The 27,372-nt window shown below is 37.3% G+C and overlaps 4 protein-coding genes across 6 annotated transcripts; 1 reads left to right on the top strand and 3 right to left on the bottom strand.

Moving 5' to 3' along the window:
- Nucleotides 1-157: 157 nt before the first annotated feature.
- On the bottom strand, nt 158-6,845 carry septin8b (septin 8b). 3 transcript variants are annotated; one of them, XM_065274914.2, is made up of 9 exons: nt 6,696-6,845; nt 4,963-5,077; nt 4,692-4,887; nt 4,414-4,600; nt 4,167-4,328; nt 3,923-4,019; nt 3,297-3,459; nt 3,066-3,198; nt 158-2,075 (listed from the first exon to the last, which is right to left on the bottom strand). In XM_065274914.2, exons 1-9 carry the CDS (start codon nt 6,723-6,725, stop codon nt 1,902-1,904), a joined length of 1,257 nt encoding a protein of 418 aa, XP_065130986.1. In that variant the 5' UTR covers nt 6,726-6,845; the 3' UTR covers nt 158-1,901. The 3 variants fall into 3 exon arrangements, with proteins under 3 accessions (XP_065130986.1, XP_065130985.2, XP_065130987.2); XM_065274913.2 differs by lacking the exon at nt 6,696-6,845 and adding an exon at nt 5,526-5,700; XM_065274915.2 differs by lacking the exons at nt 158-2,075; nt 6,696-6,845 and adding an exon at nt 5,526-5,702 and having other exon boundaries at nt 3,076-3,205.
- Nucleotides 6,846-8,332: 1,487 nt separating this feature from the next.
- Nucleotides 8,333-16,800, bottom strand: sfxn1 (sideroflexin 1). Its single transcript, XM_065242626.2, has 11 exons — nt 16,630-16,800; nt 14,446-14,633; nt 12,181-12,351; nt 11,964-12,062; nt 11,807-11,882; nt 11,592-11,677; nt 10,918-11,045; nt 10,782-10,831; nt 10,603-10,652; nt 10,481-10,528; nt 8,333-10,350 (listed from the first exon to the last, which is right to left on the bottom strand). Exons 2-11 carry the CDS (start codon nt 14,607-14,609, stop codon nt 10,254-10,256), a joined length of 969 nt encoding a protein of 322 aa, XP_065098698.1. The 5' UTR covers nt 14,610-14,633; nt 16,630-16,800; the 3' UTR covers nt 8,333-10,253.
- Nucleotides 16,801-18,773: 1,973 nt separating this feature from the next.
- Nucleotides 18,774-24,410, bottom strand: ppp2caa (protein phosphatase 2 catalytic subunit alpha a). Its single transcript, XM_065274893.2, has 7 exons — nt 24,022-24,410; nt 21,685-21,894; nt 21,415-21,588; nt 21,218-21,307; nt 20,961-21,122; nt 20,611-20,729; nt 18,774-20,531 (listed from the first exon to the last, which is right to left on the bottom strand). Exons 1-7 carry the CDS (start codon nt 24,121-24,123, stop codon nt 20,459-20,461), a joined length of 930 nt encoding a protein of 309 aa, XP_065130965.1. The 5' UTR covers nt 24,124-24,410; the 3' UTR covers nt 18,774-20,458.
- A 277-nt stretch (nt 24,411-24,687) lies between these two features.
- Nucleotides 24,688-27,259, top strand: LOC135720501 (UPF0461 protein C5orf24 homolog). The gene is made up of 2 exons (XM_065242654.2): nt 24,688-25,426; nt 25,937-27,259. Exon 2 carries the CDS (start codon nt 25,940-25,942, stop codon nt 26,540-26,542), a length of 603 nt encoding a protein of 200 aa, XP_065098726.1. The 5' UTR covers nt 24,688-25,426; nt 25,937-25,939; the 3' UTR covers nt 26,543-27,259.
- The last annotated feature ends 113 nt before the right edge of the window (nt 27,260-27,372 follow it).

The raw sequence follows: 27,372 nt of genomic DNA, 5'->3' as shown, positions 1-27,372 counted from the left end.
GTTGTGTTAAACAGAATGCAGACTGGTTAAACCATTACTTTTATCTGGCCCGCAAAGCAGTTAATAAATGTGTTAGGTCAAAATATCACTGTAGTAACATCCCAATGAAATAAAAAAAATACTGTGTTCAGTTTTACAGAGTGATGAATAAAAAATATTCAATAATTAGAAAAGTTTTTTATTTCAAACAAAATATACATTTATATAGCAGAGGTGCGCTGAAAACAACAGTGGCATAAACTTAAAACAGTCATGATCAGTCTGGAAGAAAAAACAATGTGTTACATTAAAAGGTAGATTTTTCTAAATTAAATCCAAATAGTAAGAGTGATTAACCCTAACTAATTGCTAGTTGGTCAGACCAGTCTTAAATTCACGGCTGTGTTTTTACCATCGGCCACGGGAGAGATTATAACATTTAAAATACTGTAGCATTAATATACATCAAACTTAATAAACCAATTAAACTGTTTAGAGAAAAATGTTTGTATGTACAAAAATCTTAATTCCCACAATCCAGTTAGTGCACTGACTGACGTTCAGTAATAATAATAAAGGTTAAAAAGACAAAACTTTAAAGGTGCAGTGTGTAGATTTTAGCGGTGTCTAGTAGTGAGTTTGTGAGTTACAACCAGTGACTTAGTTCACCCTTTCGAAAAACAAATAGAGAAGCTACGGTAGCTGCCACAGGACAAACATGTCGTCATCGCAGCTGCCATCTGTAGAGCTGTTTGTCCGTTTAGGGCTACTGTAGAAACATGGCGGCGCAAAATGGCGACTTCTATGTAAAGGAACCAGTGACGTATGTAGATAAAAACGGCTCATTCTAAGGTAATAAACACATCTGTTCATTATGTCTTTAAACATCACTGATAATATAGTAGGCTGTATTATATTGCATTTCTGTCAAGAGATCCTCCTAAAATGTACACACTGCACCTTTAATGAAAGACTTCTTTAATATAATGCTTTATATAATATATAATAGAGAGTTTCATGTTTATGTTAGCAGCTTTACATCAATGGATGTTCACAGTTGTAAGGTCATGGCTTAGTCGATTAAATGCTAAGCTTGTTATTTACATATAAAATCTGCTAGATAACTAGTGACTATATACTGTATATAGCCTACTGCAGTTACTGATATTCCCTTTGGGTGGCCAATAAACTGAAACGAGAGAACAGAAATCAAATCTGAATGAAAATGGTGCATGAAATGCCTCTCATTATAAATGTTGTATTAGATCATTTCACTTGATTTTGGTTTAAGTAAAGATGGGAAATTTCTATTGAGAACGCACGCTTTATCACTTTAATTCGGCAATCCAGCAGCAAACACTGATACGCAGGTGCACACCACAATGATGTGAGCAGCTGGCAGTGCCAGGCAGTCAGTGTCTGCTGCCAGTCTGAGTCTGTACAGTATGTCATCTGTCTCTCCATCCCTGCCCTGAAAATCAGCTTTTCTATCCCACAATGCTCTCTTCTGACATCAGAGACTAAATGATGAACACTGCGAAAAATCACTTTTGTAGTATTTTTGTTTTGTTTTTACAAATATATAAGAGTTCTTAAATCAAGATGCAGTTTCTTGATGAGAAAATTTATTTAAAAAAAGTCTAGTTTTTAGAGAAAAAAATATACAATTTAAGTGAATTTGTGATCTGCCAAAAAAAATCTGCCAGAATAAACACTTAATTCAAGAAAAATTTTCAGATTTATTTGCTTGTTGTAAGGACAAATTCACTTAAATGTTATGTTTTTTTTTTTGTCTAAACAATATTCTTCTTTTCTTAGGTAATTTTGCTCTTCAAGAATTTTTAGATATTTGTACTGAAACCAAGACAAAAATACAAAGTATTTTTTGCAGTGTAAAGAGTGTTAGATGAGTAGAGAGACACTTAAGTTTTTTTGTCTTTTTTGACGGTTGCAGAGAAACCTGACTGTAGGGTTTCAGCCGCCACTTTCCTCCTGTTGAAGACGTTTATCTCTTCCTCTAAATCTCTGCGCTTCTCCTCCAGGTTTCTCTTCTCCTCCTGATGACTCCGCTTTAGCATCTCAAATCTTTCATGCAGCTGGAAAGATATTAAAAGTCAATACACACTGCAAAAAAAAATCACTTTCTTACTTAGTATATTTGTCTTGTTGTCAGTAAAAATATCTAAAAATTCTTAAATTAAGATGAATTTATCTTCATGACCTAAGAAAATATAATAGAAGTAAATTTGTGCTTAAAACAAGCAAAATAAAAAAAATCTTGTTTTAAGCACAAATTTTATTCACTTCCATCTTGATTTAAGAATGTTTAGATGTTTGTACTGAAAACAAGATACAAATACTAAGAAAATCATTTTTTGCAGTGTGGAGGCTACACTGCAAAAAAATGATTTTCAAGAAAAAAAAATCTTAGTATTTTTGTCTTGTTTTAAGTAAAAATATCAAAATATTCTTGAAATGAAGATGCTTTTCCTTGATGAGCAAAATAACCTAAGAAAATAAGTCTAGTTTTTAGTCCAAAATATCAAATTTAAGTGATTTTGTGCATAAAACAAGCAAATAGGGGAAGCAAAAAAATCTTGAACATTTTTCTTAATCGCTAAATTCAAGAAAAATTAGCTTACCCCATTTTTATGCACGAAATCACTTAAATTTAATATTTTTGTTCTAAAAACTAGACTTATTTTCTTGGGTGGTTTTGCTCATCAAGAAAAAGCATCTTAATTTAAGAATTTTTTTGATATTTTTACTGAAAACAAGACAAAAATACTAAGAATTTTTTTTATTGTTGCAGTGTATAAGGTTTTTTCTGTCATAAATATACATTCACATGCATTTGGCTGTCGCTCCATTAAAGATAAACTTTATTATGACTATGAGTGATCCCTGGGAATCCAATCCATAACCTTTGTGCTGTTAACACCGTACTCCACCAGCAACTTTATTTAATATTAATATTGTTTAGTTTACATTTTGTAGCATATAATTCAATATGGTGAAAGGTTGAGTGTCATTTAATGAATGTCTGTTGTAGTAATGTTCAAATCAAATGAAATGAATTCTGATACCTCTCTCTCCTTCTCCTTCAGCTCTGCCTCCGTCTCCTTTACTTTATTGACAAACATCTGTCTCATCTCCTCCTCTTTCAGTTGAAGTTCACCAATAAATTCTCTCCTCTTGGCCACGTACGTCTCCTGTAGACTATACACTATTATATTAGGACAGACAGTCATGTGACGTGACACAATACCTTACGTGATCTTCTAGCATCATTACAAACGTCACGTGATGAATAATACCTGAAGGAGTCGCTGTCAGGGTCTTTAAAGCCCATCTCCTCCAGTTTACAGCGACGGTAGAGCTCATAGTGTCTGGCGTGGGTCTGATCTCTTAGGTCCAACATGTTGACACGAATTAACATCTCTCTGAGCTTCACAAAGTCACAGTGACTCTCGTTCTCCACTGAAGACAAACAACAAACATCAGTACTACTATGTCTTTCTACTTTGCCAACATTGTTTTTAAATGACACCGTCTAGACCTGGGGTCTCCAATACCAAAGATCCTTCAAGCGTGTGACAATATGTGCACAATATTTTGCATATTCTTCAACGACATGTTTGTTGTTTTAATGCTATCTGGGCTGTGCAAACCAGTGGGTGGGGCTACCGAAGTAGACATTAAGTGGAGGCGATGTTTAAAAATCTATGAAAGAATCTGACGTTTTCTGGGCTTGGTGTCAATAACAGGTGTTGATATTTCAGTAACAAGGACGTTTTCCGTTCTGAAACTTAAGGGATGTTCGTTCAAGTCCAATGAGCTCATATGTAACAAAAGCTCAGTTCCTTTTACAGTTGAAGTGATTTGTCTGATGTATATTCAGATATTTCTGATGAGAAAGGCTCGTGCAGGACTAAACCCTTACCCTGTACAACACCCCACGGGTACTGTCTGCCTCGCACCATTTTGTTCCCAATTTTAACCTCTTCACTGCTTCCAACCACAGCGAACGGCAGATGTGCCTGCGACACAAACACGTTTGACAGGCTTAACAGGTGTTCACTAAGAAGCATTCGCTGTTTGTCAACATTCATGCCATCATTCATCGTCATCCAAATGTAGTTTCGTACATTCTCCATAATAGTTTGTCACTCTGAAGCTCGACTTACGTTCATGGACGAGTTGATTTCTGCCACAGCTTCGTCATCTGTTGGGAACTGATAGATCTGAACACCGTTGCTGACCAGTTCACTCATGATCTTGATCTTAAACTTCTGAAGCTCACTCTTAGACATTGTGTCTGCCTTTGCAATGATGGGGATAATGTTGACCTACAGTACAGGTGGAAAAAACACATCAGCACCAAAACACAATGAAAATGGCCCAAATGCTTTGAAAACACCTACAGTATCATACCTTGCTGTCTAGTTTCTTCATAGTGACTAAATCCAGAGATTTCAACGAGTGACCAGTGGGAGCAATGAAGTAAAGGCAGATGTGGATGCGTGAATCTTGATAGTCGTGAAGAGAGCGTTTGATTTTAAGCTCCTCCTCTAGGAAACGTTCAAACTGGGCATCGATGTAGTCCACCACGGGTTCATGACTGCAGTCAAATCAAAAAAGGAAACACAAAACTAGCAGTCTCATTGACAGTATAGAAAGATTTCAAAGCAATCCAAGAGCTCCAGCTTTACCTTTCGTCTTTATTAACCTGGTCCCCGAATCCCACAGTGTCCACAACGGTCAGCTTCAAATCCACATTACTTTCCTGTAGGTTATAAGTTCTGGGACGCAGATACACCCCGTTCTGGAAGTGGCTGATCTCTTCATTCTCAAACGTGGTGTTAAACAGAGCGTTCATTAGGGTTGATTTGCCAATGCCGGTTTCACCTGGAAGAAGCGTACAGTCAAAAAAAGCTTTTGCGGTGATGTCTGTAGGACCTAAGGACAGATTTGAATGCTCACCTACGCAGAGAATGTTGAAGCTGAATCCTTGACTCACTGATTTACTCACCAGCTGATCAGGTAAACTGTCAAAACCAACATGACCACTGAGAGAAAGAGACCTCATCTCCTCACACTGAAACATCAATGCAGCCAATGTCATGACCATAATGGAGTTTGAATTAAACTGAATTTACTACATTTATTTTCAACTGAGACTTTTTTTTATAAAAACACACAAATAAATATCAAATAAACCAAACGAACAAAATTTCAGATTATACTCAACTTGTTTGAAAAGGGAAACATAGAAGCCCTATGCTTATCAAATCCTATCCCCAATAATGACCACTACAAACTCATATCAAACAATATTATTATTAACACAGAAAGGGTCATGAATAATAATGTTGAGCTCTGCACTGATTGGCTGTTTCTCAGAGCAGCTCCTTCAGTAGCTCTGTGTGTGTGTAAACAGATCTTATATCATTAAAGAGCACCTATTGTCCAATTCACATTGTTACATTTCCTTTGGTGTGTAAGTGTGTATTAGTTCATGTTAACGATATGCAAAAGGTACAAACCCCGACCAGACGCGTAACCGCGACAACGCTCGTGCGTCCGATGAAACCGTCTATGGACAAGGCCGTCATTATTATAATATATCCTCCTGTTATCATTGCATTGTGAGCGAATCTTTCAAACATGGTAAGGAGCGTCACATTTCCGGCAGACGTCAGTGGTATTCAGGCCAATCACAACGTACAGAGTAGCTGGCCAATCAGGTACACAGAGCTTTTCAAATGCGTGCGTTTCAGGAAGAGAGTGAAATCTGTAGCTACGAAAATGTACGGTATTTAGAAAATAATGTGTTTTATTAACCACAAACCACACAAACACATTGTATTATACCAAATACACAAAATAACATTGTTTTTAGCAATGAAATAGATGCTCTTTCGTATAAATAATACTGGACCCTACAGTAGATCGACCCTTGAGGAACTCCACAAGTGAAAGAGAAAATCCTACACAGCTGAAAAAAGACTAGTCTAAAAACACTTGTAGGTTAGTAACTACTGAACACATTGTGTATGCGTGGTGAAGTGTTGTTGACAGCATGCTGAGGTATTCAGAGCTGCTCACTTTATCCAAACACCAGGAAGTGTTTCATTCACATCATCTGTCCTACTGACACAAACACACACTGGCTGCCTGGGACACAAAGGACTCTTTATTCAGATCTCCACACAGCGCTTGCCCTCAGAAAACATCCCTCAAGTGTTGCTTTCACATAAACTACTTTAAAAACATTCATTATAAACCCATTATTAATAGGTCAACATTGCTGGGTTTAAGACACAGGGATGCGTGCTGACTAAAGTAACAACCAAGAGCTGCTTATCTGCTTAATAAGAGCTTATTAACTTCTTATGACTGAGACCCCTCAGTATACACATAGATCAACTTTAACTATACTCATATATATATATTAACTATTCACTATAATAACTGATATACATACACGTAACACGTAACAGTTTCTGTATGATTCAATGCAGGAGTGAAGAGCAGCAGAACTCATAAATGCTGCCTTTATAATCGCAACTAAATAAACAGCCGCATCTCTTCTGGCAAATTATGCAAAATGTTGAAACATCTTTAACAAACGAATACTATCTTGAATGAATGAATGAATACATGTTCACATATGAATAATGACACACAGTAATGATAAGAGAGAGATATCTTACTGGATATATAGTTACATCCGTGGCAGCCATGAAGACACATGCGAGAGTACTGACGGGGTGCTGTCATTTATTAAGTCTCTCTCTCTCTCTCTCTCTCTCTCTCTCTCTCTCGCTCTCTCGCTCTGTCTCTCTCTCTCTGGCCGTTTCTCGATCGTAAGGCTGAAGCCTCTGGAGGTCGCATATCCAGGCTGCATACGTCATCAAGTGGTTTATTTAAGTTAACTGAGCGCAAGTCATAACCATATTACAACAATTTAAGATTAACTAATAATAATAGACAACTCTTGATAGTCAATATATTCTAAAATAATACAGGCTTGATGATCGTATGCAGCCAAATGCGACCAAAGGCGTCTTTCTCTCTCTACACTTTTTGGAAACGCCCCTGTCAGTAGTGTTTTTTGATGATGCATTTTGAATCAAAGATGGCGGGGATTCCGACTTTACTATTAACTGTTTAACTTTTAATTTATTATTATTTTAGTATTGATTTGCAACAGCTGTTGTAGTTTTGTCATGGTAATATATTTGGTCAGTCAGACCCTTCGCCAAGAGAGTTTCCAACACAAATGCTCTACAAACTTTAAAAATCTCACAGCTCTGCCCTTAAGAGAGAGTAGAGCAGCAGCATATGATGTTATGCTGCGTTCAAGGCAGGTTTTTGAGCCCGTGAATCACGACTTCAAAACCACGTCTTACGACTTTGAACTGGGAGTACGCGTTCCAGGCAGCCTGTAACCCGTGTTTTTCCAACCTTCTACCCGTGAAAGTGCACTGGAACGGCAGTCAAACTCGTGACTTCCCACCCCACCCGTGAACTAGGTCGATGTACTCCCAGTTCAGAGTCGTGAGTTTTTGAAGTCGTGATTTACGGGTTACAGGTTGCCTAGAACGCAGCATTATTTACTTTCTTGGTCTCCAGTACGGTGTCCAGTTGAGCTCATAAGTCGTTATATATGATCTTGTTTTGAAGGGCACTGCGATAAGAGGATGTTCAGTTAGCTACGTTACCGCCAACCGTCAGCTGCGAACAGGTAGGGCAATAAAAAATTCAATAATATCGATACATTCAAGATAAATTATACATGGATATTATGCATGATAGATCTTTACATAGTTATTATCCAATAACACTCGTTGTCAAACTACTGAGTAAACAATCATTCATGTAATTACACATATGGCCACTAGTCGTCACCCTTCACAAGTTTTATTTTAAAACCTACAAACATGTCTGAACGATTTTTAATTTACAGGAATTTATTGCATAAAAAATAAAATGACTTCAAACTAAGTATGCTTAAATGAGCCTCAGCTAGTTTTGTAATAACTAAGCTCATTTTAAAAAACTATTAGGTCAGTTAGTGTAATCATCACATTAACCATCGTCATGTTTTACTACAAACAAAATAAATACCATTGATCTTCAGTTAGTTTTTGTATCTAACTGGTCCCATTTAAACAACCCTAACCCCCCACCCCGCCCATAACGTGACAGTAGACTAATACTAAATTAAGATTGCTTTGTAATAGACTTTATTTAATTCTAGGTAACAGTGTAGTCTACAGTTCACATTCACTGTCAAATAAAAAATAACAATTTTAAAATATTCATCTTGAAAAACCATACACCCATCTCATGTAAACAAATCATTTTATTATTAGTCTGTTGTTCATTTAAAGATTTGTGTTCACATTATTGTTGTTTTGTTCCAAATATATGGGTGAGATTAGAAAACAAACAGGGTTTAATTCATATGGCAATATTTTCTTGTGAAGGAAAACATAAATTCAGTGGATCTCACTCATCATGAAATTAAAGTACCTGAAATATAAGAGTGTTGATAAAGCTGTCAATCAAAGATCCACAAGTCTACAATGCTGAGCAGTCCTTGAGTAACTGTTGAGATTATCTTTGATTGGTTTAAAAGAAGGTTATTGTTATAAAATTCATCTGTCCCATCGGTGATCTCAAATAAAACGAGACTGATCAAAGACCAGAGCACCTGTCTGACCTTCATGGGCCCAGTGATGAGGTGCTCACACTAAGGTCCTGTATGGTATTGACTTCTCATGGGCCAGTAGAGGAAAGGAGACTCACCCATAAAAGATGTCCTATGAGTTTTTTACCACAGCCTTGATTTGGCTACAAAATCATAGTCGATAGGCTTTATGCCCAGCTGCACTACTTCCTGAACTTTAGCCAGCTCCTTGTTTACTGTCTTCCATTATTGGACAAACTGATTAATCCAGGTGTGTCTGATTATTGTTGTTGTGACTACTGAGGTCAGGCACACCTGGATTAATCTGTTTGTCCAATAATGGCAGACAGGAAACAAGGAGCTGGCTGAAGTTTAGGAAGTAGTGCAGCTGGGCATAAAGCCTATCAATGCATTATGAAAGCCTCTCCATAAACATCTGCTGAGAAGCATGAAACATACAATTATTCAACTGGAGGAAAACTAAAATAAAACCTGTTGTGCTTTTCACAGTTTGACAAAACCAAATAGTGACTACCAACTAAACCACCATCACTATACTCATGAACACTGACTGACTCTCAGTTTGTCAAAACTACGATCATGAACTGAACAAACATCAACATCACGATCTGAGCTGTCAACACACAGCTACCAATGAGCTGTTATACTTTCTCAATACAGTTTCTAGCTCTACATAATAAAACATTACACATATAAAACACATAAAGTTAATTCAACTTAATGTTCACAAGGATTAACATTGATTTAAAAAAAAAAAATCATTGACTTAAAATAGACTAGCAGGTATAAAATGTTGAAGAAAAGCACTTGAAAAATGTTACAATAGCATGAACTAAATAAAAATACAGGTTGGACTCCTATGATTTATGAGAGATTGAAGATAAGATGAAATGAAATAGCGTGCATTAGCTTCTAATGATAGATTTCTGTATACTGTCGTACCTGAATACCTTAACAAAGGTATAAATATACATGAAAACAAACAGGCACCTCTTTAGGTTAAACAACAACGTTAAACTGAGAGAAGAGTGAACTTTGGAGCAGTCAATGAGAAGACTTTGAACTTTAACCTCACAAAAAGTTTGTTCATGCACAGAAATTATATGAAATAACTCAAAATACTGAGGATAGCAAAATATATAATACTCTTCTTTTTATCCATGCTATCATTTCTCTGTTTATTAAACCTGCGTTCTATTGAAATGAGCAGCAGAGATTTATATTTGGCAATGTTGTCAATGTACTGATTGCACTTTTGTCACATGATAAAAACTGAATTTGGCAGTACTGTATGAAGAATAACCCTCATGAGAAGATCAACACGAAATACTGAGACAAGACAATAATCTGGCATCATTCTTTCTGTTATACTGAAATAACAGAGGATGGCACATGGCAGCAAACACTAAACTAAACAGATCAGCAATGACAAAATGCATTTCATTTCAAATAATAATTAAAAACAGGTCAAAATGTAAAGCATCTTACAAAATGACTGAGGTTAAGACGTCCTGGAGAAAAACTGGTGAACTTTGGCAGACAAAAGATGAAATGGTTACAGTCCTTTGTTAAAATAGACTCGCTCTACACCCGGATGACTGACTCGAATCTTCTCCTGCAGTTCTGCCTCCAATCCACTCACTGCCATAGAGCTGCACACGTGTGTACGTTTGTGTGTGTGTGTGTCATCACAAATTAAAGACAAAATCAAAGAGTCAATGTACAATATTACAGAGGGATTTATTAAACCATGGATAAAAAACATTTTAAAAGTTTGCTCACCTCTTTTGTGGGAATAACGCACAGCACAACGGCGTCGCAAACACAAGACTATGAAAAGAGTACACAAAGAATGAATGGGTAGGTTCACCAACTAACCCATTAATCTATCTTTGGCAACTTACCAAAATCCAACCAAGCCGACTTGAATGGGTGCGCTCATCCACGGAAACCTCTGAAAAGATCAGATGAGAGCAGATGAGTCGAATGCATTCAAGAGGAGGACCGAATACTGTTTGAACTCGACTGCTTAGACCAAACACTTAGAGATGTTTCTGGGAAAGTAAGATAAATGTAAACATACCTTGAGGAAAGCCTTCTTTTCCAAAGCATTCATTAAAAATGGAGGAATAGCTAGAAAGAAAGAGCGTTATCCATCGTAAAGCTGCTTTGTGACAAAAAGCAGTATGCAAATGAATATATGTCTATAAAAAACAAACCCATTCCAGGAGAGGCCATGAGGATTCTGGACACAACCACCTGTGTGATGGCCTGCTGAGCTGCCTTTGAAGATTCTCCTAATCGATTATCATTCTCATCCGTTACTGGAATGCCATGTTGGAGTTCCCTAAACATACAGAGAAATATCTGTCAGAAAAACACACACCACTAACTGAGACCAGGGTTCACAGTCAAATGTCAAATCCCCTGACTGTTCCCTGACTTTCACTGAATAAAAAGCTGAATTTCCATGACTATAATGTAGTGTACACCGTGAGTTTATAAAAATGTAGCTTAAATGTGTGAAATTAATAAACAGTGCCAATAAACAGATGTTTAAATTGTAGTGAGTGGATGCTTGGACAATGATATTCCTTACATCACAATTTAACAAGCAGATTACATTTTGATAAATGGCAACAAATAAAAATCCCTGATATTCCAATGTCTGGAGAAGACAATTGAAAATTCCACAATATTCCAGAAATTCCATGATCTGTGGGAACCCTGTGAGACACAGACACACACGCATACACACAGAAGTGCACAAGCATACACAGATACGGACACGCATAAACAGACACACGTGCATGCACACACACACACACACACACACACACACGCGCACACACACACAGACACAGACACAGACATGTGCTGCATGATGGTTTACCGTTGTCTCATTAGTGGAATATTGATACAGTTTGCAGCGGCTACAGCAGCGAATGGTACAAATCGTCCTATGAGCGGAGAAACGTGCTGAAACAGAGAAGATATTTAGCACTTTATTAATAATATGACATGAACAAAGAGCATCATTGCTGTAGGAAAAACATTTTGTGTAATACTTTTTTACTAGTAGTAAACTATAACAGACCATCTGTATACCTTTGCTAATGCATTTAGCCCCAAAGCAGTCACCACTGCACCTGTTGTTGCTGATACGTACGCTGCTCCGAGCTGACTGTAAGGAAACAATTTAATGTAGGAATAAGAACACAAATGAGATAATAAGAGAACACACACAGACAAAACAAAGTCTTACTTTACTGTGATTGGGGCATCTCCACTTCTGTTAGTGTAATTGACTATTGCATTAAAGGACTGATTGATCCACTGCCAGAACAAAACTGCTGGAGTTGTCCTAAAAACAAGAATAAATACTCATTATTCGTAATAAAAAAAGTATAATAAAACTCTGTAAATCAATAAGCAGATGTACTTCTCCAGTTACAAACTAAAAACAGCAGACCATAATGTACCTGTAGAAAGTCATCATACATCCAGTGATAGTCATGTTCATAGGGACCTGAGCAGACATTCGACCAATCAGGAGCATTTTCTCTCCTGTGTCCGGATGAAATGCAGAGTCGAAAATATATTTGGCCCTCCAGAGTTCATCTTCTGTTAGTCCTGGTGTTATCACCCCCTGTCTTCAAGGGTAAAAAGTATAAAGTGGCTAATAATTTATTTTGTTATCTAGCCAACTCCTTTCTATATAATAAAAGTGACATTGAGCTGTCAGAAAACTTCATCTTTTCATTTTCATTTTGCAGACACTTTTATCCAAAGCATCTTACAGTGCATTCAAGCCATATACTTTTATCACTCTGTGTGTGTGTGTGTGTGTGTGTGTGTGTGCGTGCGTGCGTGCGTGCGTGTGTTTGTGTGTGTGTGTTTTCTGAAAACACTCCCCTTTGAGAGACAGATTTAAAAAATGTAAATATGATGCTGGCCAAACTTTTACCCCTTATTTTATCTTTTATTAATTTTTACTTTTACCTATTATGTTTATTATTATTAAATAGGTTATAACCTATTACTTCTTGTATCCAATATTACTGAAAACTTATATTTTCTTTTTTAATATTTTAAAAACAATTGCAGTTTAATGTTGGAAGGGATAAATGTTAGTAGTTCAAATATGAACACTGCACAAAAAAAAACTTATTTTGTTTAAACTGTTTAACTTTTATAAATTGTAAAGGTATTTACAACATATAGACATTATATGTAAACATTACAAATCATATTTCAGTTTAATCGTAAATCTGTGTCAACATGATAGAGAAGCTCATTCCAGCGCAAGAGCCTTTAATCTACCAATATGTTTATATTTAATAATTTACTTATCAGTAATCAACCGTTTTAAAGGATTCAAGTGTTACTGATAAAGTTAAACAAAAAAGTATTAATAATTTTTATCTTGCCCTTCTGGTCAGTGTGTCACATGCAGTGTAGTCACACAAGTTACTTTTTAATGCATCCAAAGCTCAAACTGGATCAGATAATTACGCCCCTGCAGATGGTTGGCACCCCATGCATGCAGCCCCTTTAAAACTCAACTTTCCGGTTTATTGGCCATCATTTGTCATGTAGAGTGAAAAGGCGGCTTTAAAGTAACCACGCTGATTTGGAATCAGACAAAGATAACCGATTGGAGGGCTGCATTTGGCCCGTGGGCCACCAGATGACTAGCCCTGCTCTAGAAGTTGACCTACAGGAGTTATCCTTTTATATCTTCTTCTAACAACGACCCAGCATTGGGTAATTTTTAACCCAGCGCTGTGTTCTGTCCAATATTTACTTAGTATGGGTTTAAAACAAACCCAACATTATTTAGAGTTCATGTTCACACAAAACTGTACCTTTTTTGTCCCTGGGGTGGTACCCCAAGGTACTGTTTTGTACCTTTACAGGTATATAAACATAATACAATGTTGTACCTTTTGGGGTACATCACTGTTCCTTAAAGGAACAGTATGTAGGATTGTGTCCAAAACTGATATTGCAATCACAAAACTTGTGGCTTAAACTGGTACTGCAATCACACAACTGGTGACCAATTCATAACATGACAACATAAACCTAAGTTGAGGGCTGCAACTCCACTTTTTAAATGACAATATCCCGGCCAGACCACTGTTGTCAGTAATAGAAGTATTTGAAATGAAAATGATGTTTTAATGTCTAGTGATTCATTGATATAAATTTCTTACTGTTCCTTTAAGGATCTATTTTGTATCTTTAAAAGGTACAGTTAACTGTTTTGTACCCCTAAAATTTAACTGGTACAAAATTGTTCCTTAAGGTACACAAAAGGTCCTCAGAGCATAATATTCTACCCCATAAGGTACAACATTTCAATGTGTTTTATACCTATAAAGGTACAAAAAGGTACCTTTTAGGGTACCACCCCAGCGACAGAAAAAGGTACAACTTTGTACCTTTTTTTCTGACAGTGCATGAGAGAAGTCATTTTTATGGAGGTAGTTATTTGTATTTGGATCAACATAACAGAAATGAACAACCCAAACTAATTCCTTAGACAAAATGTTAAATGCTCTCTCATCTGTTAGTTATTATGGATCCAAGCGTCTGCTAAATGAATAAATGTAAATGTAGATGTAAATGACAATTTAAGCAAATCATAAACGCACAAATACATGCAAATCCCTCAGTGGTTGCTCTGAAACACCCCTATCATTTTCTGCTGCTTTATTAACATGGAGGTATAAATCATTTACCTGTAATCCTGAATGATCTGGCGTGCTTTTTCAAGTTGTTCATTTGACAGAAGAATATTTCTGGGGTCTGTGACAGTGAAGAAATGTTTTGCTCGACCCACAAACGTTCCCTGATCCCAGCGGGGCTCTTTAATGTTTATAGAGGTGGAGAGCTGGACCGCCATGGTGCTCTTGTCCAAAATATTTCACTGTTAATTAAAACAAAACTAATCATTCTGGATATGCATCTAAAAACTATTTAAGATCAACCATTCAGCACCCAACAGTGAGGATGTCAAACTAGAAAACTCATCATAAAGAGCAGTGGTTCTCAAACTGGGGGGTCGCGAGATGGTGCCATGGGGGCCCCAATTTTATGACATTTTATAAAATACATTAATTGTGTACTAACCAACAACACTACATTTTATCATTTAATATGTTTGGTTTAATAAATGTGTATTTTTAGAAAGTTGTATGCCTCAAATTTTCTTTGTCTAATTTTAAGTGTGTAAACACGTAATTCATCAAGTTTTTTGAGTTTCAAGTTTGTCATATGAACAAATGTCAGTGTGGATGTCAACATGAAGATGAGTGCATTCCCCTAAATACAAAATCATTTAGCATTTTTTGTTTACTCTTTATATGGACAAAACAATTCCCTGTATATCTATCCAACCAAAGCCAATTTGTAAACTCTCTGCTTGAAAACTGAAGAATGCTTGCACATGAAATTCCTCTCCAGATGAAAGTCTCTGCTGAATCAGCACAGCTGAGCAGTCATCACGCTTCAAAATCTCTTTCATTTCAAATAACAGCCGGTGTCTGTCTACATATCCTTGCATGCTTGTACACATGTGTCTGCTCACATAAAAAAAAAACTACAGTATACTATAATATTAACTAGAGTAAACTGTAGTTATTATATGTATAATTACTACCATACCAATAGCCTACTACTACATCATGTATAACTACTATAGTATTTCTTTCACGTGGGCCCACTGAGTTTATCTCTATGCAACAGGAAAATTAGATATTGTGAAGATAAAAAGCGTATGCGTTTTCAATGTGCGTGCGCAGACCGATCTGCCCATGACGTCACGTTAACGCGAGAGTGAATCGATAGCTGTGTTTTTGAATCGCTCTCGCGGTACCTGAAACTCTGAATGGATGAATTGAGCGCGAGCAGCATAAAAGGAGTGAAAATCCTTTCAAACACTGGGCGGACACGTTTCCTTTCAAATGACCAATCAAACAGCGCTATCCCTATCAAATATTACACCGAGGTCGCCGTTATGATAAAACTTCCAGGCAAAACGTGATTTAACCGTTTAAGTGCATCTCAATATTGCTTGAAGATGCATGAAAACAGGCAACTAAAACAACGTGCACGCATTAAATGTGCACCTTTGTGACATTTCGTCTTGACGATGCACCAAAGATGGCTGAAGATAGTAAAGGGAGAATAAATCAAGCATTTCACTTAAACGAAACCCACTTCGTGTCTCTTTAAATGAAACGACACCGCATGCGCTTCATATGCCAAGTTTATAAAGCACAACTGATATGATGGTTTACTTCACAAACATTAAAACACACCGATCCGATCCACGGGCACTTGATCTGAACTGAACTTTGATCTGATCACTGTAATTACACTTTACTCAAACAGCTAACACCTAAATCCATGTTCAAATCAAAGAATATTAACATGCATTATCATAATAGACACATTTTATTTACAATCGCTTTTTTGCATGTGTTGCATTTTACAGAGAAATCAATGTAAAAAACATCTGAATTGTGTTACACATTATATTATTAATGGCACTGTTTTGCAGGCGTCTCATATTTGTAAAAATATTATCATTGTTACCTAACGTCAAACCAGTCAGTACCGGTTAGATGGCTTACACTTACACTTGTACAGACATAAATTGTATTGTAGATGAATCTCGTGTTTATGAATATTTGAGGGATGTGAAGGATGATAAACATTAAATCATCTCACAGTTTTTGGTTTAAAATAATTTGTACAACTGCAGCTGTGCGTCTCCTTATCAACCCCTGGATGCCACATCACAAATCCCTTTACTGTGACAGTCTCACAGTCTGACCGAGATAATGAAAGGATGCAGAAAATAGAAATAATAGATTAGAAAATGTATCAGCAAAACACTTAAAACATTTTCTAACACTCACCGTTGAAGAGCAAAGCTCGCCGTCAGAGAATCACAGCAATCCGCAATAGATAAGAGCCGCGAGTCACTGAGGCCAGCTTGATATTTACAAATGAATGTGAAGTACGCCGCAGTAAACATCAGTCTCTCTCTCTCTCTGTGTGTGTGTGTGTGTGTCTCTCTCTGTGTGTGTGTGTGTGTGTGTGTGTGTGTGTGTGTGTGTGTGTGTGTGTGTGTCTCTCTCTCTCTCTCTCTGTGTGTGTGTGTGTGTGTGTGTGTGTCTCTCTCTCTATCTCTCTCTCTGTGTGTGTGTGTGTGTGTGTGTGTGTCTCTCTCTCTCTCTCTCTCTCTACCCAACCCAACCTGAGACACTGCACGACATTTTAAATTAAAAGTCCACATTTTAACGAAAATATGATTGATTAACTATGTTTAAAATCGTTCATTAACTAGTTAAATAAACTGGTCTAGATAGTCAACAGACTTAATTACCTTGAAATAAAAGCAAATATTTTTTATTAAGTGCTTTGAAAACACAAATATTCAATCATTATTGTCATAGAAATGCAAATTTGATTTTAATGATGTGCTTCAAAGACTTGTAAGTTAAATCATACAAGTGCAGTGTTTTATGTATCCTCTTTACTTTGGTGACTTAACAATGGTAAGACTACTGAAGTTTACAATTCTCACTATTAACTGGTTAGTTATTAGCATTAATATTATTGAGATGTTGGCTAATTATCAATATTTGAAAAGCACATATTAATGCCTGATTCTGCAAAACAGTATCCTACATCCTACCCAATACTTCACCAATACTACTTTACTAAGTATTAATAGGCAGTAATTAGGATTATATTAGTTAACAGTTAGTTAATAGTGAGAATTGGACCCTAAAGTGTGACAAGAATAATTGATGTACTTTTATTAGATTTATTTGATCCATTTCAATCATTTACTAAATAGGATTTAGAAGATAATTCGTAATAAGTCATTAAATACTTTTTGAAAAGTCATTTGTTGCCTACAGTAATCTAATTACTTGATTAAAGATGTCATTTGTAAGTTTAAGTAACTTACCCAACACAATCATAGTGCTTTGACAAAACTGAAAGCAAAATCTGCCTGAATAATAAACATTTTATACATTTTGGAAGGTATTTAATAATTATAATAATATAGATATTTAGTATGTGTCTTATGGACAATTATTTAACTGTCTGACATGTAATTGCATTTAGTAAATAAAGAGAGTTGTTAATATTTGAACCAAGTTTAGGAAATTAAATGGCATCTTTACAGAAAGTGTTAAAGTCTTTGTAAGGTAGATTAAGGGAATTGTTTATTAACACATTATAAATGTACAGAATTGCAGCGTTAAACAGTTTTCCTCCATTTTGCACGTCATGTTTCCTGGAAATGCTGTGCACCGATGTGCAACAGGGTTTGAGATAGGTTTTCTCTTGTTTGGTGGGTGTGTCAGAAAAAGAACACAGAGAATGACCTCTCAGCTACCGTAGTTGCAACTCTTGCGACATCAGAACAGGGTGTTCAATGCATCACTGTTTCTGTTCAATAAATGTTGTGCAATGTTTTGTCGGGGCTGAACCCAGCCCAGTTGTAGCGGTATATATACAGATATTTTTCTTAAAGTGAAAGTTCACCTCAAAATAAAAACATTCACACATAATCATTCTCCACTTCATGCCACCCTTAGGTATTTTTAGCTGAACACAATTGTATATAATGTTAGAATTAAAGAATGTCCTGACTATTCCCAGCATTGTAATGCCACTGAATGGGGCTCAAATTTTGACTTCAAAAAGCACATCCACCCATCAACAAAGTAATCCAAATGACTCCTGGGAAGACATGAGGATAAATTATACATTTTTATTTTCCAGTGAACTATTCCTTTAAGAAATATCCATTCCCTAATCCACTTAGCCCTATATGTGGTGCTGTATTCAATCCCCGACTCCAACAGGAGGCAATCAACCCATCACAGTACTAACTAAACTAACACACACAAACTTGTCTTTGGACCGAGTTCAACCAGAGTACCTGAAAGAAACCCACTACAGCAAACGGAGAACGTGCAAACTTTACCAGGACTCAAACCAGGAACCTTGTTGCTGTTGCCTGTAAGAAAAAGTCTTTCAATTTGATATAAATATCATGAATCTTTATTGCCAATCCGTATGTTTGTAATAATTGTGCTCTCAGTTACAAATTACAGGGAAATAATGCAATTACATACGAAAGCAAACACACAGAAAACACAGCTGATCTAAAAACAAGAAATACTGCCTTGGAAAAAGTGCTTGAAGAATAATTTAAAAGGATTAAAAACTAAAGTGCTGTAAGAAAATACTGCATGAGTTCAGATAGATGAGAGCTCAGCGTTTACCCGAGGCCATGCAGCATAGAAATTCAGTTATATTATAATAAACACAGCACTGATTTAAGCTTGCCACCACTTGTACATGATCCGGTCAAAAGCATTGACAGTGTCTATTAAAAATCTTATCCTAAAACACATGGCACTTCAGATGAATGCACATAAACCCAGTAGTCTGAAGAAACCCTTACATTCTCATTAAAAAAAAACCAGTGACAGGAAAACACACAGTGTAGTGCAGATGGGAGTTTGTGTGTACTTACTGAGATGACTGCATGTATTCTCATCTTATTGCATTACAGATATGGCACATGTTTTGGTCCAAGGACAGAGGGTTTACCGACCTGCTAAGTTTCAGAAGACTAAATGGTGACTGGTTGCATAAACTGCTAGACTAGTCTTATGGCGCTTTTCCATTGCATTATAACCCAAAGGGGGGTCAGGTCATGTCAGCTCACTTTACTTTGGCTCGGTTAGCTTTTCCATTGAGGTTAATACCAGTTCAGAGTGGGAGGGATTACAGTTATATTTGTGCTGTCTACTGCTGTGACATCACACAAAAAGAGGGAGTGAGCATCATTGGAATGCAGGGTTTCCCATACAATCATTTATTTGTCAGTCCGCCACAAAATCAAAATTGACCACCACAAATAAACATTTGCAAATCGCGTTTATCACTATATCTGTCTCACAAGACAGTTTCTATACAAACACTTGTGGCGTCAGTCGACGCGCTCCGCGAAGCTGCAAAAAATACTGTGCATACATGCGGACATGTACTTTGCGAATATTCTTATTTAGCGATGATACTGGTATTGATGATTTATCAGTGATCTTCATGTTTTCACCTCACATTTTAGTATCAGGTCAGCTCGCTTGGAACCTCCACCAAGGTGCTACTAAAGAATTATCAGGTACTACGTACTGTACACAGTGGAAAAGCCCCCAAAAGTAAGCTGACCCGACCCGTGGGGTACTATGCAATGGAAATGCACCATTACAAATCGAATTTATTTCTCGGAGACTGATCGTAAAGTCGATTACATAAAAATACAGACTGGCTTGATTTGAATTTATAAAGTATGTTGGATTAGCCCTAACTTACTGCTAGTTGGTCAGACTAGTTAGTTATTAAGACAAAGCAGGGCTCGCAAAATCGCTAGCCCGACGTCCCGGGGCAATTGTAAATTCCTGTCGGCTACCAAAATGTATCTCGCCCTGCCCGTCGGGCTATCTTAGGGAGGAAACACTATTTTTAATGTCCTTGCATTCTCTCAGATTTAGTTAAGTAATCATAGTGTATGTAATTCGGTACCTGGTCTAAGGTCTACCAGGGATTTTGACATTTTGCGAGCCCTGCAAAGTCTTGTTAACTTAGCGGCTATGCGATCGGCCACAGGTGAGCATGTGGATCATTGATGTAATTCTGCTTCAAAGCCTTCCGCTCCTAAAGGAAATAGTCTGGAGTGCGTCGGGTGACGTGAGGCTCTCCTCTACGTGGTGCTGGGTCAAACTGTAAACTGAATAAAGCAAACGTGTTTATTAAAATCCAACATTAAAGTTCATATATAGTTATATAGATAACACTGCTTAACCTACAAGGAATACTTGAGCGTGTCGTCAAGTTCCATGATGGCCGCCTGGTTTCCACATCGGTAGCAATAATTAGGTGCGCTGAAGATCGTCACCACATTTCTTTCATGACACCAGTTATAACCCTGTTTAAAGATAAACTTGTCGTTGTATTGGCACAGTATGTTATCCACAGAATTACTGTTGTTGACTAAACAATGCAAGGTCTGTCAATGAATGGCAAGTAAACTGAGAAGTTAGGTGACCAAAAGATATCAAAATAAATGTAAATATATTTGAAGATGTGGATATTTAGTTGTTGGCTGCGTGCAAAGTGCTTTCTCTTCTCTTTTTTTCTTCTTTTCTTTCTTTCTTACCTCCATCACTAACTGGTGAGCTCGTGACACCAGTGTCAGACAGTTGGCATGATTAAATGTTTCGGAGATGTCCTGACCAAATGTGTACCCAGCCCCTCTGGGGGAAATTCCCCAGCCACCGCGGTCATCTGGATCGGACCACAGTAAATCACACATGGGACCCTGCCAAGAAGATTTCATGGTTTAAGCTCGCTAGTAATTTTCCCGGCCGCTGCTCTAAATGATTTTGAACGCTAGACATCTGTCTGGATTTATACCTCATGGGGAACTTCTTGGATTCGGTCCAATGCGCGAATGTGATCCAGTGTGTCGATTGAAGGCGACAGTCCTCCATGGAGGCAGAAGATCTGTACAGACAGACAGACAGACAGACAGATGTATAAACCACAGAGTTAATCTCAAACTTAACACATCTCCTACATAAACACGACAAGTTATGCATGAATCAGTTTACCTGTGTGTCTACAAGAGCTGTAAGTGGAAGGTAGTCAAAGAGGTCTGTGAAATATTTCCAAACATTTGCATTTCCATATTTTCTCAGGCATTCATCGTAAAAGCCATAGACTTGTGTGATCTGTCTGCTTTCATGATTCCCACGTAAGATGGTGATTCTCTCTCGATATCGAACCTGAAAGATTTCAAACCCCAGTTGCATTTTCTTGTATCTCTCATTAACGACTCTAGTTAAATCCTCTATGAAGTGTAACGATCAGCTACTGCTTACCTTTAAAGACACCAGCAGTGTGACCGTCTCCACTGAATAATAACCTCTATCCACATAGTCTCCCATGAAAAGGTAGTTAGTGTCTGGTGATTTACCCCCAATCTTAAACAGCTCCATTAGGTCGTGAAATTGGCCGTGTACATCTCCACATACTGTAACTGGGCAACGCACTTCTTGGACATTTGACTCCTTGGATAAAATTTCTTTAGCCTGCAAAAGATAAACAGACGACAGAAGCACTTCAACAAGCGTCTAATCCATTAACCCAATAATCCCAAACAAACTGATGGAGGCACAGATGTTGACACAAACTAGGACTGAATGAATAAATAACAGCATATGGTTGATGTGTTCAATCTGTTTCTTGGAGCCATGCAGCTGCACTAACTACTGTTTAATACACCAAAAACTAACATGGGTATTAACTAACTTTAACAACGATGAAAAATATTGTCTGTGTAAATATATATATATATATATAGTTGTATATCAGTTTGGGTTGCTTCAATAGACCATTTCAAAAGATGTAAACAACACTGGTCCAGAAGCACTTGCTGTTTCAGTTTTTTAACACTAGATAAACGTTGGGATAAAATACAAGCAACAGAACACATAGAACTGAGTCAAAAAGTTAAACAAACATCTTAAAGATAATGATATATGTGTGAAATAAAAAAAAACGTCACAAACTGAAACAGGAAGTGCTTCTGGACCAGTGTTGTTTACATCTTTTGAAATGGTCTATAGCCTTTATGACGATAGTTGACTAACTTGACTTGTTTGCCCAATGATGTTTTAAATAATTATTACACTATTATTATCATAAGTTCCATTCCCGCATAACCTGTCAGCTTTTCCTTGCACGAAAGAGTTTGTAATAATGTGTTCGGACTTCTCCTCGTCCTTGCACCTGAGCTTATACTAGAGAGGTTGTTAAGTGAGTGATTAAGTGAGTTATTCCTGATTAGGGTTGCAAAGGGGCTGAAAGTGTCTGGTAAATTTCTAGAAACTTTCCATGGGAATTAAATCTGTGGAATTTTGAAACTATTCCAAATTGAAAACTAAACAGGATTTTTTGGGAAATTTAGCAAAATGTATATAATCATATACAAACAGAAATAAACATTTGGTTTGGTCATAAGCAAGCCTGGATTTATTTGATTAAATTATGCTTCAAGATCTTTTTAAAAATTTGTTCATATTCCCAGTGCATTCCCATTCATTTCTATAACAAAGTTTCCAGCCTTGAAAATTCCTGGAATTTTGCAACCCTGTTCCCAATCTCACTAATGTAGAATATCGATCAACACAAATATCAGTTCATGTCAACTAATGTACAACAATGAGTCTGATTATAAAGTTGAATCATTTTAAAAACTTTACATACGTACTATGGGGACCCCAAATGTTTTTTTACATCTTAAAAAAACCTTGTGAAATATCCCCTTTAAGTGTCCGATTATCTTAGTTTTGTATTTTTGAAATTGAAGAGATTTTTTTGAAACAACAAACAATAACAGAATAGAGACAATGGTGTGTAATGAATGGAGGACTAAAACTGAAACCTCAAATAAACTGCGCAATTATGCTAGCCTGGTTAGCCAGACCTACATCAAGATGTAAGGTCTGGCAACTCTTCACACAAACGGCTCAATGCAAGGGGCGGGATATAAGGTTGTCCCTCAAAATGCCTCTGCACGCAATAGGATAGCGCTATGACCAATCAGAGCAACGAAGAACGAAGTTTTCAAGTAGGAACCGTCGCAGCTCTGTCGTCATCATGTTAAGCCCGCCCCACAGACGCTACACACGATGTGATTGGCCTGACCAAATTTTGGTTTTTGGAGCTGTTAAGTGTATTGTGAGTGCCTAGACTAAACCCTGGCAGCAAATATATTTTGCGGCCGCTAGGGTGCGTCTAGATTTCTAGGCTACAATTATGCAGCTTTATTCATTTAAAACAACATTCTGATTAGTTTCTTGTTTTTCCATTTGCAAGTTAGTCAGTGGTGGTTGTCAACCAGAAGGCGGATCCAAACCCAAATCTCTGCCTGACAACGAACCTTACTAAAGTGGGCAAACCCCGACGAGCTCTGTTTGCTCACTGCGTTTCACAGCCAACAGCCAATGGTCACAGATATATGGCGCACAGATACAGGCCAATAATAGAAAAATACAACATCGCCAGCTTCTGATCTGAGACCAGTGGGAAGAGCGATTAAATATAGACGATCTGCTGCTGCCTGTCCTAACACGTGTTTAAACAGACAATGATGATGATGATGATGATGAGGAGGAGGAGGAGGAGGAGAGTCGGCTCATGTAACGTTAACTCACCTTCTCGCATAAAATCTTTACTTGGTTTTCCGAGAGTTGCTTGCACTCGTTCAGTTGCTCGATCCATTGGTCCAATTCTTTCGTAAATACCTTCTCGTCCATGTTTGCGAATAATGTAAAGTATAAAATAAAGAATAAAATACGGCACTATCACTCTTTATTTGCGTATCGCGTCATGCGTCACACTGATCGAGCGCTGTCCAAAATAAAACTGTTGACTCTAATTAAAATACTTCAAGAGCGGAACAAAACGATTTCAAACGTTCCCAGATTTTTCTTAAAATAGAACAAAAGTATTATTATCCTTTGTAAACAGGAAACGGGTCGGATAATCTCCTCCGCTCGCGCTCATGTATCGTTCTGGACTGGTGCGCAACAGCGACGAACAATCCGTTCATGTAGATTGACGTCACTGTAATCCGCATTCAACGAATGCTACTATTGAGAAGGATTATTTTATTATTCATGAGTCAACACTCGCCATTGGTACAGAAACGTCATTAATCATTTAATATTCATAAGAAGGCTTTCGTAATAGGAAGGATACCAATCAACGTCAGTACGACTTTATTAATATTGATATAAACCCTCGCCGCAGTAGAAATGACAGCGGTTACGTTGCTTTTTGCAATTTTTCTGTGCTTTTGGTGCCGCCAACTGATGTAAGAGGGGAACAACAAAGTCATTCTGTCATATTTGAGAACCGCTATATTTTAGGTTTTTAGCATGTACTCTTTATATAGCATTATAAAAATGCTGGGTTTTAACCATGGTTGATTATAATATATTCAAACAGTGAGTGGATAAATGGACAAACCAATTTACGAGAGGTTATTATCAGAGGGTAAATAACATTTAGGCATACATGGTATTTTAACGAGTAAATATAATAATAATAATAATAATAATTTCAAGAACAAATCGCTTAAGAACAATACCCTATTGTTATTGTCCCTAAAATCATGTGGCATCATCACACGTGCACTATTCTATACAATATGCATACAGAAACAGTGAAATGCTCAATTCAAATGTTAGCAATAAATAAACAAACAGATATTGTATAACTAGGACAAAAGTGCGGTGTGTTAACTTACTAATATTATGATAAATGCTAGTCTAAATTCCCACCGGCGTCCGACGCATGCGTATAAGACACTCTTACTATTTTATTCTTTTTTTCGGTCGAAAATGGCTCCCATTCAGATTTAAACCTCAACGGTTCAGGTGAAAAATATTCATTTCACGAAGCAGATTTATTAGTCTTATAGGGACGAAAATCTCACGCGATTTAAGGATGTCAATATTCTTGAGTAAATAACATTATGCTTTTGGTTTCAAGGATGGAAGATATAGCTCTTTCATATTTAACCCTTTACCTTCCGTGATCCGCCTTCTAGATGAGGTAAAGTATACTGTTTATCTTTTATAATACGCTGCTTTGTTATAATATTTAGTGGATATTTGCATCTGTTTTATTTTTGCCTTTTATGTTTATTTGGTTTGATTTGCAAGTATCGCATAACCATCGCGCGAAACGAGCTACTACTAACCTAACCAAACCTACTGAATGACAGGACAGCGATGGACTCAAATAAGCGAAATTGATTTATATTTCATTATTAGAGCTTTTTGTTTATAATGTAACGCGTCAAAGTGATGTGGCCTACTTTGCGTTTGATGTTTTCAACAGTTTGTAATTAAAGTGCGCTTCCCCTCCATCTGGATGAACTTACTGTAACGTTAGTTATATCTGCAGGCCTGTGTTTGGATCTGACCACAGACTTTTGGGCTATATAGTAGATGCAGGACTTTTAAATAAACACAACATCAAAGGCTTTAAATCTTGTTTGTGTTAACATTTTTTATTAACAAATGTTAAGAGAATATATTTCACTGTATTTTATTTTAACAGAAAATGATGCACCAAGTATCGAGCAACAGCAGCGACTATGGTCTGGGTAGCATTGGAGATGATGGCCAACACTCAGCCAGTCACTTTGAACTGTGCACCTCACAATCCAACAAGTTTTACCCCTCCGCCCCACCTCCCTCGCTACAACTGCCACTCCCAAACTTGCCTCCCTTGCCACAGGGATTAATCAAGCCCATGTCTTGCCAAATGCAGGACTCCCAAAACGAATTCCACTCCCAGGCCGTTCGAATGAGGGGTGCAGAGGCACCAGAGGGATCCAAGAAGAAGAAGGGTCTGGGCAAGTCCGGACGACGAGGCAGGCCCTCGGGTACCACTAAGTCCGCTGGCTACAGGACGAGTACGGGGCGACCACCCGGGACCACCAGGGCGGCGGGCTTTAAAACCAGCCCGGGAAGGCCGCTGGGCACCACCAAAGCTGCAGGCTACAAGGTGAGCCCAGGTAGGCCTCCAGGTAGCATCAAGACACTGGCGAGGCTCAACAAACTGGACTATAGCGCCTGCAATGGTGCTCCGTTCCCATACACGATGATGCAGAAGAGGACCTTGTGCGAAGCCACCGTAAAAGAGAAAGACACTAATGAGTAAAGAATGGGGGATTCGGGTGCATGTGAATCGTGTTTGTACAGCCAGACTCTTTTTTTTTTTTTATACTTCAACATACGTGAATATTCGTTTAATCCTTTTTGTGCATCCTTTTCCAAAGACCTTTAGCATTACTATTCTTGTTATTGCATATGTTAACTTATTGTACAGATGTGCATGATAGTAGTATTGTGAAATAAAGTTACAGAATCAGATAGTAATCTTTTTGGAATGTACTGTAGAAAGACCTGGAAATGTGTTGTTTTACACCAAACTTAATCTCTCTTCTCTTGTTGAACTTACTGCTGGAAACAGTTCCAGTATCCGTCACACACGATGTGTTTCACATTTGACTTTACCCAGTAATAATGACCCTTTTCACTTGATGTCTATATGTGATGTAGGTATTTTCATCTGTTTTGTTACTGGGTTGTATTTAAAGATTGCCCTTTTCAGACATATAATGCTGTTTTATATGAGCTCAAGTCTCAGATCTGAGGCATTTTTAAAGCGGCTCTTGTAAATAGGACTTAAATGTATTAGATAAGTTTATATCATCAGCCAGTGTGTTGTGATCAGTGGTAATAGTTATGCCGATGAATGATTGAATCTAAAATATACCATGTTGTTACACGTTTTGCTTTGTTTTGTTTACGACCTCTCCGAGTTTTGTGTTATTAAATACACCTGACCTGCTAACAAAATAAACAAGTATCAGTACTAAAATATAGATTTTGTCGGGAAACTGATATATTTTTTTCTTGATGAAATGTCCTGTAGCTCAGTTGGTAAAGCACTGCATCATGTAAGGAATAATTCACGACGGGCCATTG

Source organism: Paramisgurnus dabryanus, chromosome 16 (assembly GCF_030506205.2).
Source record: "Paramisgurnus dabryanus chromosome 16, PD_genome_1.1, whole genome shotgun sequence".
In the NCBI taxonomy this organism is placed as follows: Eukaryota; Metazoa; Chordata; class Actinopteri; order Cypriniformes; family Cobitidae; genus Paramisgurnus; species Paramisgurnus dabryanus.
The sequence above is the reverse complement of the archived record's forward strand: the minus strand, read 5'-3'. Positions and strand labels throughout refer to the sequence as shown.

What these genes read in the sequence shown, in the direction of transcription:
- septin8b (XM_065274913.2), bottom strand. Translation starts at nt 5,648, where the DNA reads ATGTTTGAAAGATTCGCTCACAATGCAATGATAACAGGAGGATATATT. An exon ending in CGGTTACGCGTCTGGTCGGG is followed by an intron (nt 5,078 to 5,525) that starts GTTTGTACCTTT and finishes TTGATGTTTCAG; the next exon opens with TGTGAGGAGATGAGGTCTCT. An exon ending in CCTGACAGCGACTCCTTCAG is followed by an intron (nt 3,199 to 3,296) that starts GTATTATTCATC and finishes AATAGTGTATAG; the next exon opens with TCTACAGGAGACGTACGTGG.
- sfxn1 (XM_065242626.2), bottom strand. Translation starts at nt 14,609, where the DNA reads ATGGCGGTCCAGCTCTCCACCTCTATAAACATTAAAGAGCCCCGCTGG. An exon ending in CAGATCATTCAGGATTACAG is followed by an intron (nt 12,352 to 14,445) that starts GTAAATGATTTA and finishes TTACCCTTGAAG; the next exon opens with ACAGGGGGTGATAACACCAG. An exon ending in GTCGGCTTGGTTGGATTTTG is followed by an intron (nt 10,529 to 10,602) that starts GTAAGTTGCCAA and finishes CTCTTTTCATAG; the next exon opens with TCTTGTGTTTGCGACGCCGT.
- ppp2caa (XM_065274893.2), bottom strand. Translation starts at nt 24,123, where the DNA reads ATGGACGAGAAGGTATTTACGAAAGAATTGGACCAATGGATCGAGCAA. An exon ending in CAGCTCTTGTAGACACACAG is followed by an intron (nt 21,308 to 21,414) that starts GTAAACTGATTC and finishes CTGTCTGTACAG; the next exon opens with ATCTTCTGCCTCCATGGAGG. An exon ending in GACACGCTCAAGTATTCCTT is followed by an intron (nt 20,532 to 20,610) that starts GTAGGTTAAGCA and finishes TGCTTTATTCAG; the next exon opens with TTTACAGTTTGACCCAGCAC.
- LOC135720501 (XM_065242654.2), top strand. Translation starts at nt 25,940, where the DNA reads ATGATGCACCAAGTATCGAGCAACAGCAGCGACTATGGTCTGGGTAGC.